This window comes from Erinaceus europaeus, chromosome 12 (assembly GCF_950295315.1).
Source record: "Erinaceus europaeus chromosome 12, mEriEur2.1, whole genome shotgun sequence".
NCBI classification, from domain to species: Eukaryota; Metazoa; Chordata; class Mammalia; order Eulipotyphla; family Erinaceidae; genus Erinaceus; species Erinaceus europaeus.
In genome coordinates, this window is record NC_080173.1 from 63,310,349 (window position 1) to 63,324,626 (window position 14,278).

At 45.5% G+C, this 14,278-nt stretch overlaps 1 protein-coding gene across 1 annotated transcript; it reads right to left on the reverse strand.

The window, feature by feature from the left end:
• Positions 1 to 13,206: 13,206 nt before the first annotated feature.
• Positions 13,207 to 13,948, reverse strand: CCDC182 (coiled-coil domain containing 182). The gene has a single exon (XM_007537324.2). The coding sequence runs from the start codon at positions 13,861 to 13,863 to the stop codon at positions 13,402 to 13,404; it is 462 nt and encodes a 153-aa protein (XP_007537386.1). The 5' UTR covers positions 13,864 to 13,948; the 3' UTR covers positions 13,207 to 13,401.
• Positions 13,949 to 14,278: the final 330 nt, after the last annotated feature.

Below are 14,278 nucleotides of genomic sequence, written 5' to 3' on the forward strand. Positions count from 1 at the left end.
GATCTGGCTTCTGGCACTTTTTATACTCAGAAGCACTGGCCTCTGTCCCCTTGTACTCTGGGCTAAACCTACATAATTTATTTCTGTAGCCTCCCTTTAGAGTTTCTGGCAACATCTGTTTGGAGTCCCACAAACAAGAGTCCCTGAGGCAGGCAACACAGCCTTTTTGTGACTTTGGGGACTCGATTGTAATGAAAATCTCAATTATCTCGCAGACATACATTTCCTCTGTTAACTCACCAAAATCACAAAGATCCCAAGAGGTAGGTAGTGTCATTACCCTATTGAGAGATGGGGAGACTTAGGCTCCGAGGCTGGAGCCACTGTTCACAGGGGGCTAATTAAAATTAAATCAACTTTTAAAATTCAGTTTCTAGATCCCACTAGCCACATTTCAAGTGTTCAGTAGCCCCCCATGTGGTTAGTGACAATATCGACAGCATCTGAGTCAGGGAGGTGTTTAGAATTAGAGCACAGGATTTGCATGCCTGAGATGTCAGGTTCAATTCCCAACACTGCCATATACCAGATCTAAGTGGTGCTCTCATCTCGATTTCTCATAAGAATAAATATCTAAGGAGTTGGGTGGTAGCGCAGCAGGTTAAGCTCAGGTGACGCCAAGCACAGGAATCGGTGTAAGGATCCCTGTTCGAGCCCCCAGCTCCCCTCCTGCAGGGGAGTCGCTTCACAGGTGGTGAAGCAGGTCTGCAGGTGTCTGTCTTTCTTTCCCACTCTATCTTTCCCTCATCTCTCCATTTCTCTCTGTCCTATCTAACAATGAACATCAGTAACAACAATAATAACTACAACAATAAAACCACAAGGGCAACAAAAGGGAATAAATAAATATTTTTAAAAAATCTTTTAAAAGTAAGTAAATAAACAAATAAATGTCTAAAAACAACACTGGCTGTGCAGAATCATAAGATGTCTCCATCATCACAGAAAATTCTGTTGAACAGTGATATTCAAGGTAAAGTAACCTCCCTACACCACACAGAAATTAAGTAGAATTGGTGTTAAACTGCCCTGGTTTGTCTGTGGAGTCTAAATGCCTAATCATCACCCTCTCCTCCTGTTGAAAGAAATTCAGGAAGAAAGAGATATGCTGAGCAAGAGATCTCACCGGATGAAGACTTCTGGAGAGAAGGACAGCCGGCGGGGGTGGTGATGGTGGTGGTGTATGTGTGATCTCACCGGATGAAGACTTCTGGAGAGAAGGACAGCCGGCGGGGGTGGTGATGGTGGTGGTGTATGTGTGATCTCACCGGATGAAGACTTCTGGAGAGAAGGACAGCCGGCGGGGGTGGTGATGGTGGTGGTGTATGTGTGATCTCACCGGATGAAGACTTCTGGAGAGAAGGACAGCCGGCGGGGGTGGTGATGGTGGTGGTGTATGTGTGATCTCACCGGATGAAGACTTCTGGAGAGAAGGACAGCCGGCGGGGGGTGGTGATGGTGGTGGTGTATGTGTGATCTCACCGGATGAAGACTTCTGGAGAGAAGGACAGCCGGCGGGGGTGGTGATGGTGGTGGTGTATGTGTGATCTCACCGGATGAAGACTTCTGGAGAGAAGGACAGCCGGCGGGGGTGGTGATGGTGGTGGTGTATGTGTGATCTCACCGGATGAAGACTTCTGGAGAGAAGGACAGCCGGCGGGGGGTGGTGATGGTGGTGGTGTATGTGTGATCTCACCGGATGAAGACTTCTGGAGAGAAGGACAGCCGGCGGGGGGTGGTGATGGTGGTGGTGTATGTGTGATCTCACCGGATGAAGACTTCTGGAGAGAAGGACAGCCGGCGGGGGGTGGTGATGGTGGTGGTGTATGTGTGATCTCACCGGATGAAGACTTCTGGAGAGAAGGACAGCCGGCGGGGGTGGTGATGGTGGTGGTGTATGTGTGTGTTGCCAGGAAATGAATCCAGAACCTTGAACACATGGAATATTACCATTGACTGATCAATTTCTTTTTCTCTCTCCCTTTCTTTTTTTTAAAAAATATTTTTATTTATTTTATTGGATAAAGACAGAAAGAAATTGAGAAGGGAAGAGGTGATAGGGATTGAGAGAGACAGAGAGACACCTGCAGCCCTGCTTCACCACTCGTGAAGTTTTTCCCCTGCAGGTGGGCCAGGGACTTGAACCTGGGTTCAATATGAGCGTTTAAACAGGTGTGCCAACACCTGCCCCCCTTTCTTTCTTCTCTCTCTTCTATCCTCTCCTCTTTTCTTCTTCTCTTCTTCTTCTTCTTCTCCTCCTCCTCCTCCTTCTCCTCTCTCTCTCTCTGTCTGTCTCTCTCACTCTCCTTTTAACTAGAGCACTGCTCAGCTCTAGCTTATGGTGGTGTTGGGAGGATTGAACTTGGGACCTAGAAGGCTCAGGCATGAGAGTTTCTTTCTATAACCATTATGCTATCTACCCAGGCCCAATTTAAGTGGTCAATTTCTTTCATTTTTTTACTTCAAAGATAGAAGTAAAAGAAGACCTTGCATCAAAGGTGATCACTCTACTGAGTGAGCTAGCTCCCAGCCTGAAGCTAGATTCCTTTCTTTCTTAGATTTATTTCCTCCTTCCTTCCTTCCTTCCTTCCTTCCTTTCTTTTAATATCATTTCTTTTTAATTCCCACCAGGAATTATTGCTATTTTGGCTCAGTACCTGCATGATGAATTCACCAAATCAGCTGCTCCCAGTGACATATCTTTTTATTTCTTTTGATAGTACACAGAGAACTTGAGAAGGAGGAGAGGGAGAGGGAGAGGGAGAGGGAGAGGGAGAGGGAGAGGGAGAGGGAGAGGGAGAGAGAGAGAGCTGCAGCATTGCTTCATGAAGCTTCCCCCTTCCAGGTGGGGATCAGGGGTTTAAACCTGGGTCCTTATGCATAGTAATATGTGTGTTCTATTGGGTACACCACTGCCTGCTCCCCCTCCTCCAGGCTAGACTTCTTACCCACCTCCTAGTCAAGAGCACCTTAAACAACATGGTCCTGATTCTGCCCTTCACACATCACAGATGTCTTCCCAGCTGGGAGATAGGTTTAGAGCCTGACTTCTCTCTAGCAATTCCATCACTTATATCCCCAGAGAGTGGCTAATAAGTCAAGCACACAATTGGGTAAAGTCAACTGTTTTACTCATATCAATAAACTCCAAGACTTTTTTATAGATAGCAAGCTCAACCAAGGTCATTAATTACAACATTTTGTGCCTTACTGTAGTTTTGATTCTATTATCTTTTTAAAAATATTTTATTATTTTTGTTTTAATCAGAGAGGGAGAAGTAGACAGGGAGAGGGAGAGAGAGAGAGAGAGAGAGCAGAGCACTGCTCAGCTCTATTTTATGGTGCTGTTAAGGATTGAACCTGGGATTTAGGAGCCTCAAGCATGAAAGTCTTTTTGCATAACCACTATGCTATCTCCTCTCCCCATTCTGTTATCTTCTATGTCACACATGTTATGTGCTGGTCTCTGAATCAGGCACTTTTGACATATAAAACCCAAATAAATTCTGGGCCCCATGCCACTAAAGTGAAAACAATTCTTCCTTGATTTTTACGTTTCAGTGTTATAAAGTATATTCAGAGTGCAAATCATAGTGTCATTTTTTCCCCATTGTGTGTTTGAACTTACATATTTTTAATTAGAAGGATTAATAATTTATAGGTGGCAGCAAATACAGTTGTTGGTACATGTGTAAAATTTCTCAGTTTTCTGCAAAACACTCTAATCCCACCTAGGTCCTCCTCCACCATTTTGTATCAGAACCTAAAACCCCCATCCCAGAGTCCTTTGCTTTGGCTCAATACATGAACTTACACTTATTTTTTCTGTTTGTTTGCTGGTGCTCAGTGCCTGCACTACGAATCCACAGCTCCTGGAGGCTATTTTTTCCCCTTTTGTTGCCCTTGTTGTTTATCATTGTTGTTGTTGTTATTGATGTCATTGTTGGTGGATAGGACAGAGAGAAATGGAGAGAGGAGGAGAAAACAGAGAGGGGGAGAGAAAGAGGGACACCTACAGACCTGCTTCACCACCTGTGAAGTGACTCCCCTGCAGGTGGGTAGCCAGGGGCTTGAACTGGGATCCTTACACCGATCCTTATGCCAGTCCTTGCACTTTGTGCCATGTGCATTTAACCCACTATGCTACTGCCCAGCCCCGAACTTACACTTTTATTTAATAAAACTTATTATTTAATAAAACAGCTTTAGGGGAAGGGGAAAAAACTTACAGCTGTATTGTGATATAATGCAAACATCATACTATTCATCTATTTAAAGTGCATGATAACTACAAAATATTTTGTCACTTGAAAAAGAAACTTCATTGGGAGTCGGGCGGTGGCGCAGCGGGTTAAACTCAGGTGGCGCAAAGCGCAAGGACCGGCTTAAGAATCCCGGTTCGAGCCTCCGGCTCCCCACCCACAGAGGAGTAGCTTCACAATCGATGAAGGAGGTCTGCAGGTGTCTATCTTTCTCTCCCCCTCTTTGTCTTTCCCTCCTCTCTCCATTTCTCTCTGTCCTATCCAACAATAATGACATCAATAATAATAATAGTAACTACAACAATAAAACAAGGGCAACAAAAGGTAATAAATAAATATTTTTAAAAACCTTCATAACCACTAACAGTCATGCCCCCAGGAGGGTTGAGTGGTGGCACACCTGGTTGAGTGCACGTTATGATGCACATGGAGCCAGGTTCTAGCACAGGTTCAAGTCCCCAGTACCTGCGTGCAAAGGCAAGTCGTGAAGCAGTGCTGCAGGTATCTCTCTCCTTCTCTGACTTCCCCTTCCCTCTCAATTTCTTTGTCTCTATCAGATAAACATATTTTAAAGATCCATGTTCCCTAGTCCTCCCAACCTTCTAACCTCCAAGTTCACTCATCTACTTTCTCTATGGATGTACTACTCCAGACATTGCTTGTAAATGGTATCAGGCAAGGTGTGCCCTTTTGTGATGGTTTTCAGCCCCTTAGCTTAGTATTGTAACTTCTGTTATTACTTTATCTCTTTTTGTGGCTAACAATAGCCCATCATATGAATATACCATACTTTATTCACTCACCAGTCGATAACCATCTGGGTTGCTTCCACTCTGGGGCTAACATGAGTAATGTTCTAAGTATTCATGTACCTGTTTTGTGTGGACACATTTTCTCTGTTAGGTGTATTATCTTGGGGTGGGATTGTGGGGTCATATGATAACTCTCTGTTCAACATGTTGAGATGCTGCCGAACTGTTTTCCAAGGAAAGTCACCCTAGATTGGCACCTGAATGTCAGAATAGACACACAGGATTTTCTGCTCTTCGGACTCTGGGAATTACTAGATGCTTTGAATCAGATCAGGAGGCAAAGTTGTGCATGTAGCATAAAGTCAGTTCCCAGACCCAAATCTTTGCTTCCTGACCAATCCTGCCCAGTTTTGCTTCCCCAGAGTTCTCTTCTTCCTGGACCTGGGCCCCAGATAAATTTTTAAAAATGGGGTGGGGGGACTGAAATTGTGACAGCAGGGCTGCATGGCCTTTCCATACTAAACCCTATGTGTCCACCTTCCCTGCAGCTCAGTCATTTTCTATCCAACCAGGCATCCCAGCTTGCAACAGACACAGAACTGAGGGTCCTGAGGTTGGTTCCCCTGACTGCCATGGACTTTCCTAATATTTCAGCAGCCCTCTGACTGTAGGAGGCACTCAAGAGAAGCTAGCAGAGCATGGCAGCTTATAGAAAACCTCTGAGAATTATGGCTACTGGCAGAGAGAAAACCATCTGTTATTTTGTCTTCTACTTGTTTTAGAATTTCAAAGGAAGTGAGCAGTTGGACTGCTCATCTTTATTGTTCACAACTGGGTGGGGAGTTGGACTGAGGCACTCCACCTTCTAGAGTGGCAAAAAAATGTCTTTTCTTGATACTTTACACAGACCCAGACTGTTTAGTTTCTCAGGAAATCCTCTGTCTTCCAGGACTAGCAGCTCAGCTTTGAGGGAATGGCCTGATCAGGAAACCACTGTCCACAAGGACCTCACAAGTTACTCAGAAAGGGCCTAGATCTCTAACCTCCCTGCCAGCATGAGGTGACAAGCCAGGGTTCAATGAGAAGGATAGATAAGTTCAAGGGTGAGCCCCCACAACCATACAATAGGCACATCAGGCACCACCTATGTAAAATGAAAGCAAAGATGTCCCTGCCTTATAGAGCTCACCACCACCGTCCTTGATTCCTGTCCTGAGTTTTGGGGACTCCTCACACCCCCAGCCTCACCTGGGTCACCCTGGGGTGGTTTATGTCTCACAATAAGTGACTCACCACCCCAGTTTACCCAGAACTGAGGTTCAACATTTCAAGCAGGAACAGTCCCATGTGAACCAGAACTAGTAGTCAGCTGAGACATAGGGGCTAGACAGTGTGGATTGCCTCATTGGGAGTGACTGCCAGCTTTCAGGACTGAGGACTGTGAAGTCTCCGTCACCTCATTTGGGTCATCTTCAGAGGATATGGAGTGGGTGAGGGTGGATATGAAGCAAGTGACAACAAAGAATTTGCACCCACAAGACTGAAGGGCCTCACCACCAGCCCCTCTCCCCAGTCCACAAGCCCAAATTGATGCTGTCTGAGGCTGGGACAGGGCACATCCAGCAGAGTGTACCAGGTCTGAGCACTTAGCAACCACATGAGAGCACCATGTAAGGGGGAGGGGAGGTGGAGGACAGCACCAGCAGTGAAGTGGTGCTATCTTGTTTCTCCTGTCTCCTGTCTCAACTTCTATCTGGAAGGGAGCAGGGGGTAAAAGTTCACTGGGAGTGGTGGGACTGTATGGACACAAATTCCCAGTGACTCCTTGTTGGTAGAAAGGAAAAAAAAAAAAAAGGAATCCATGGTTCCCTCAGCCATGTCAACCACACACACTGCCCAGACCTTGGTATTAAGCAGAAAAGGTAAGAAGAGACTATGGCAGTTGTGCTTGCCTCCCTCATGCCAGGCTCACTGGTAGAAACTCAGTCTTGGTCAGTTCTCAGGTACTTAGTGAAGCACCCTGTCCAGATGCTAAACTCAAGCTGCTGCTTTCATCTTACTCATGATTGGTTTAGGATGGCCTAGGTCTGGCCAGAGACATGTCAAAGAAAATGTACTAGGAGGATTCTGGGAAAGGGCTTCCTCACTGATCAAAGGAGACTTGCAAGGAAAATCCTGTCCACTTCTCTCCTGCTTTGGAAATTGATTGATGAAAGGATTTTGGAACTCCTGAGACACTCTCCACGAGGGAAGGAGGGAGAGAGTGAAGGGGATCACAGAGGCACCAACCCAAAGCCCTGTTACTGCTGAGTTAATGGGGCAACTATCTATTTTAGACAGCTTGTTAAGAGGGGGCAGAGGGTAGGGACTATTTTTTTTTGTCTCCAGGGTTATTGCTGGGGCTTATTGCCAGAACTACAAATCCACTACTCCTGGAGGCCTTTTTTTAAAAAAATAGGACAGAGAGAAAATAAGAGAGGAAGGGAAGATACAGAGGGAGAAAAAAGATACCTGCAGACCAGCTTTATCACCTGTGATGTGACCCCCTGCAGGTGGGGAGCTGGAGATTCAAACTGAGATCCTTGCACCAGTCCTTGCACTTTGTACTATGTGCACTCAACCCAGTGCACTATCATCCAGCCCCAGGATACTCCTTTTAAAGGAGCCAGTGTAGTGATTTGTGAGGTGACACAGTGGATAAAGCATTTGACTGTCTCAAACATGAGGGTCTCTTGCACTTTAAATATGACTTCTGGGGGTTGGGTGGTAGCGCAGCGGGTGAAGCGCAAGTGGCGCAAAGCACAAGGACCCCTATAAGGATCCCGGTTCGAGCCCCCCGCTCCCCACCTTCAGGGGGGTCGCTTCACAAGCAGTGAAGCAGGTCTGCAGGTGTCTTTCTCTCCCCCTCTCTGTCTTCCCTTCTTTTCTCCATTTCTCTCTGTCCTATCCAATAATGATGACATCAATAACAACAAAATAATAACTACAGCAACAATAAAAAACAAGGGCAACAAAAAGGAAAATAAATATTTTTAAAAATTTTAAAAAGAAACATTAAAAAATCACTTCTGCTTAACTTTATATCCTTGAAATAAAACTAATGCATTTGCTTACCTGATCACAGAAGTCTCTTTGCTTTCTTTAAAAAAAAAAAGACACTAGGACCAGACCCTTTTGGGAGTAGACTGAGAGTCCCAGGGCTCCCCCTGGACCCTGGTCAGTCTCCCCCACAACAAAAACCATGACAGGAAACTGAGACTCTTACCCAGTCTCTAAGCACAACACCTAACCCACACTGGCCAGATGTTTGCCTGAGCGCCCTGAGAAATCAATCGCTTCTAGCCTCTTCCTCCTGCCTGTCCTCCTCATCTGTACAGCAGCAAGACCTTGCTTATCACACCTAACTTTCCAGCAGCTTTATTCCCAGTTCTTTCTTTTAAAGTGATGGTTAGAGAGGGAGCTCTTGTGTCTTGCTGGGCACTGCAAGGTAAGTAACTTAACTTCTCTGCACTTCAGTTTCTTCACTTGTCATGGGGATACCAGTGCCTGGCCCACAAGGTTACGGTGAGTCTAACAAGGATGGTTTATCACTGAACACAGAGTACTTCCTCTGACCTTAGTTCACTCCCACCCCTCTGGAGGTCCAGATGATGTGACTTGGCCCAGGGCCCTTGCCATAAATCACACTAATAGCACAGCTATCTGCTGTGACCCAGACCCCCAGTAAGCAGACATAGTCTTATCAGGCAGCATGTTCTAATAGCTCATAGATCCTTGCCCAGGAGCTGAGCAAAGGCCAGATTTTGCTCTGAAATGTGTAAGATTTGAACATCCCAGGCATGTTGTGTCTCTGCTCTGCTACAAAGACACATAGCAGTACCTCGTGTTTGAAGTCTTGTTAGCTGTTGTTTTACTTGAGAACAGAGACAGAAACTAGGAGGGGAGGGAGAGATATATAGAGAGAAAGACATCTACAGTCCTGCGCATGAAGCTTCCCCCCTGAAGGTGGGAGCCAGAGGCTTGAACCCAGGTCCTTATGCATAGTAACCTGTGGATTTAAATGAGTGTGCTACCATCTGGCCTCTATTTTTGTTTCTTACACAGGGATAAACTCTTGTCTCCTTCTTTTTAAATTTTATATATTACTGAATAGAGACAGAGAGAAACTGAGAGGGAAAGGAGAGGTAGAGAGGGAAAGAGACAGAGAGACTCCTGCAGCCCTGCTTCACCACTCGTGAAGCTGCCCCCTACAGATGGACACTAGGGACTTGAACCTGGGTCCTTGCTCACTGTAATGTGTGCACCTAACCAGGTGTGCCATGAACTGGCCTCTAACAGGTAAGTCTTTTTTATTATTATTTTATTATCTTTTTTTATTGGATAGAGACAGCCAGAAATTGAGAGGGTAGGGGAGATAAAGAGGGAGAGGGAGAGAGAGAGACACCTGCAGCCCTGCTTCACCACTTGCAAAGCTCTCCCTCTGCAGGTGGGGACCGGGGGCCTGAACCCGGGTCCTTGAGCACTGTAACATGTACACTCAACCAGGTGTGCCACCACCCGGTCCCCGGACTAGCCTCTGAACTCTGCCTCCTGCTTACATCCATCCTGTATTAGGAATATTAGTGGAGGTATTATATGGCTTCATTCTCACCACTTACCAAAATGCTGAGGATGGGCGCCTTATCTTCTACTCCTCTTTCATTACAGAAGGGCCTTCACTCACAACATTCCTGGGAATTCTGAACCTCCCCCTTCCCCATTGACTCCTCTGCCCAGCAAAGAATGGGAGTGGGGTGCAAGGTGGACTTCCTGACAGGTAGCATACTGCTCTCTCTGCCTTTGACAGTCCCTCCATAGATAGGTCACACCATCTGGCTCATAGCAGCAGCCGCGGCTGTCCATCCTGCCCACACCAAAGTGTAGAGCCCAAGTGAGCCTGAGTGGGCTGAGCTCTTAGCAAGCCCACGTGGCTCACAGATCCTAAGCCACCTTTTCAGGCAGTTTTATGAAGCTAATGCTTTCTCCATTTTCCTAGCTCCTTTGTAGCCCTCAACTGGCTCCTAGTAGAAGCACGGAAGAGGGGTGACATTTATTAGCCCCCTTGAGTCCCAGATACTACCAGACCTTTCAGAGTTTGGAAAATCACAATGGTATCTCCCCTCAAAATGCATGATTCCAAGGTCCCCCTGTCCTTCATGATGCCCCCTCCTCAGAGACTTCATCCCCACCTTCTCCACATACCCTTGGGTCTGACACATTGAGCCAGAAATAAGCACAAAGCACTCCAGAAGTGGTGTGGTGGGCACCAACTACCAGGCAGGGTGTCTGTCTGTGTGACTCCTATGAACACCACTGTCTCTGAGCAATCTTGTCACATGCTGATACTTCAGGTGACTCTGTTCTTTCTCTGAGTCCAGTCTACTCTTTGGAGGGTAGTTGACTTTTTATATGTTATCTCAGAGATGAAGCTCTGCTCTGAACTGCTGACACACCTCAGCAAGTGTTCCCTAAAAGCTCCAGGCTTAGGGAAATCCTCCCACAAAGCAGTTTTGCCTCCCAGGCTCACCTCACCATCTTCAATAAATTCATTTTTTCTTTCTGTTTAAGAGGTATTTAGCAAATATTCATAGGGCTTCCAGAAACACTCTCAAGCTCTTAAGAGCACAGCCTCTGATGTTTGGCGTTACTAGACTCAAATCTCATCACTATTTTCCAGATGTATGGCCTTCCACTTGGGCAAGTTGGTTAACCTCTCTTGAGTTTTTGTTCCTTTGGAATCTTAAAGGTTAAAGCAGATCCTGCCTTCAAAGGGCCAAGTCCTGAATATATCATATTCTTGATAAATTAATAATAATAGTAGAAACATTATGAGTATTACCATCAATTTTACCACTTTAACTCAATCTTCCAAAATAGAAGCTGCCTAAAATTAGAGAAGGAACGCAGCTCTTTAGGGCAGAGAGTTGATAGATGACTTTTTAATGTGCCACGGAATCTTGCTGTGAAGGTAAGTTTAGAGCCTCCAAAGATTCAGATCTTGTGTGACAAAAGACTATGAAAGAAAAAAAAGGGATGCTAGACTGAACAAGGACATCAGAGGGTATGACTGCACAGCCCCAGCCAGGGAGACAGAGGCCCAGCTCTGCTCAGTAGCTGACTCTAGCTTCCAAGAACTTCATCTGCTGTCAGGGGAGAACCCCTGTGGCATGGCAGTATTTTCTTTTTTTTTTTTTGGGGGGGGGAAAGGGTGCATAGTAAAAGAGATATGTAGGTTGATGGAATAGATTCATTGAATAAATGGGAAGCGCTGTGACACTGGGGGAAGCTCTGGTACTGTGAAATGAACTTTCTTTTGCTTTCCATCTGTATCTATATCTATATCTGAATTTAAAAAAATCAAACCAGGAGCACTGAAATGGTACATGTGTTGTCCAACAGAGAAGCAATTACAAAAGGCAGACCTCCCACCTTCTGTACCCCATAGAGATCTTTGGTCCACACTCCCGGAGGGATAAAGACTAGGGAACCTTCCAATGGAGGGGAGGGGTTATGGAACCCTGGTGGTGGGTATTGTATGAATTGTACCCCCTCTTATGCTATAGTCTTGTCAATCAATATTAATCACTAATTTTTTTTTTTAAAGTTGAAAATAAAAAAACACAAAGCAGAACTTGGACTGGGTTTGGTATATTGTACCAAAGTAAAAGACTCTGGGGTTTGAGGGAGGTTTCAGGTCCTGGAATATGATGACAGAGGACCTAGTGGGTGTTGAATTGTTAAGTGAAAAACTGAGAAATGTTACACATGTACAAACTACTGTATTTTTTCCCTCCAGGGTTATTGCTGAGGCTAGGTGCCTGCACTATGAATCATCTGCTCCTGGAGGCCATTTTTTTCACTTTTCTTGCCCTTGTTTTATCATTGTTGTGATTATTATTGTTTTTGTTGCTATTGTTGTCATTGGATAGAACAGAGAGAAATTGAGAGAGGAGGAGAAGACAGAGAGGGGGAGAGAAAGAAGGACACCTGCAGACCTGCTTCACCACTTGTGAAACAACCCCCTTGCAGGTGGAGAGCCGGGGGCTCAAACCAGGATCCTTTTTGCCAGTCCTTGTGCTTTGCATCATGTGCACTTAACTCGCTGCACTACCACCCGACTCCCCCAAAACTACTGTATTGTACTGTTGATTGTAAACCATTAATCTGCAATAAAGAAAAAAATTAAAAATAAAATAAAAAATCAATTAAAAAGTGTACATGTGTAAAGCCCCGGATCTGTAAATAAATAAATAACGTAATGACAACTATGGAACTCCAAAAAGGTCTATGTGACAATCTCAACATTCCAGAAGGACAGGTCAATGAACTGATGTGGTTCCAAAGGGCTAGAAGGACAGTGAATGAGCACAGATGACTGAACTTGAGGCAGGGTCCCATCACTTTCCAGCATGGAAAACTTCAGGGGTGGGGGGAGCATAAATGGATGGCATGTGTACGTGCCTGATAAATGACCTGGCACCATAGCAACTCTTGTTCTGTGGGTCAAATATGAGGATCAGATTTAGTACTTTCCTACCTTCTTCTTTGACCATCAGAGTCCTAATAAGCTCTGAAGCTCTGATTGGCCAGTCTCTAGCCTAAATAGAGTGGAGGAGAGGTGGGCAAAAGCAGCAATGAAATTGAGATAGGACTGACCAACAGTGAATGCAGAAGATAAACTGACAAGAACTGCAAAAGTGGACCAATCTGGGTCAAAGAACACAGTCGAACTGTCAAATGATCTGCCCATCTCAGCAGAGAAATGCATTAAGTAACAGATCATAAGAGCCTTGAGTCATTAAAGGTAAATTTGTTCAACACAACTTAAGATTAAGAAAAAAAAAGTGGAGATGGGGACACAGACTTTTGATGATGGAAGGGGGGGATCCTATACTGTAAACCATAAAAAAAAATAAAATAAAACTGTGCTGTATGTTGGAGCAATATTATCACAAATAGACCAGTCAGAAATGAGAGTTACAGTGGTCTGGGAGGTGGCATAGTGACAAAGCTTTGGACTTTCAGACATGGGGTCCTGAGTTCAATCCCCGGCAGCACATGTGCCAGAGTGATGTCTGGTTCTTTCTCTCTCCTCCTACCTTTTCTCATTAATAAATAAATAAAACCTTTATAAAAAAAAAAAAGAGAGAGAGTTACAGGTATCTGAGTAACTTAGTATTGGGGTGCTACCCTCCATGAGGATATAAATGGGACTTGACTAAAGGAATATACAGGGATCCTTTTGCCTCTCAACAAGGTGTTATTTAGGTCGAATGAAAGTCATTTAAAAAAAAAGAATCTTCTGCTTAGCTGCTAGGCTGGGAACTTGATTTCTGCCATAGAGGGCCTCAGTGTGTCTGGGGCTTTCGGGGCAGAGCCTGTACATCTGGGTCCCTGCTTAGCAGCATGCACTCCAGTCGCTTGCACTGCTCCCGGAGCTGCTTCTCACGAGGCAGCAGGAAGGTGAGGACCTTGTTTCTCACAATGCCCCGATCCTCTTCCTCCCGCAGCCGCTGCTTTACCCGGGCTGCTTGCTCCTCCTGCTGCGCCAAGATCCCGTTCATCTCACAGAAGGCGTCTTCCAGGCACCGAATAGCCTTCAGTGCCTCCTTCTTGAAGTCCTCCAGCTCCCGCTGTATCCCAGCCACCTTCTGCTGCAAGATTTCCAAGTCAGCAGGTTGCTGGAGGCAGGAGGTCCAGGACTGGGGGAGAGAAAAGTCCCCAGACTGGAGGCCACTCTCCACCATCTTCTTGCCTTGTAAAGTATTCACCTTCATGAGAATGGACCCAGCCTGATAGAGTGGTTCCATCCTCTCTCGTCCTGTTTGGATACAGAGGGAAATAAGAGAACAGCCAGATCAATTTTTTAAAAAGTTGGCAGGGGGAGTTGGGGGTCAGAGACACAGGCACCAGGAGTGGGCAAAACCCATGCATTGTGACATCAGAGTCCCTTCAGCCAGCCCGGAGGAAAAGACACAATCCACTCATTTGCATATTGTTATTTCCTTAGTTGGATACCTAGAGTTTGTCTGTCTGCTCATCTATCCAAGTTTTCCTTTTAGAGATGGAGACTATCATCAAGAACCACCCTTCCGGAACCGGAACTCAATCTTTCTTTAACCTGAAGAACAAAGTGAGGCCCAGAACAGAGAAGTCAAGAGATCTGAACAAGGCAGGCTAGGTCAGGTTCAGGGGCAGGCAAGCCTGGTCTAGATCCCAGGTCAA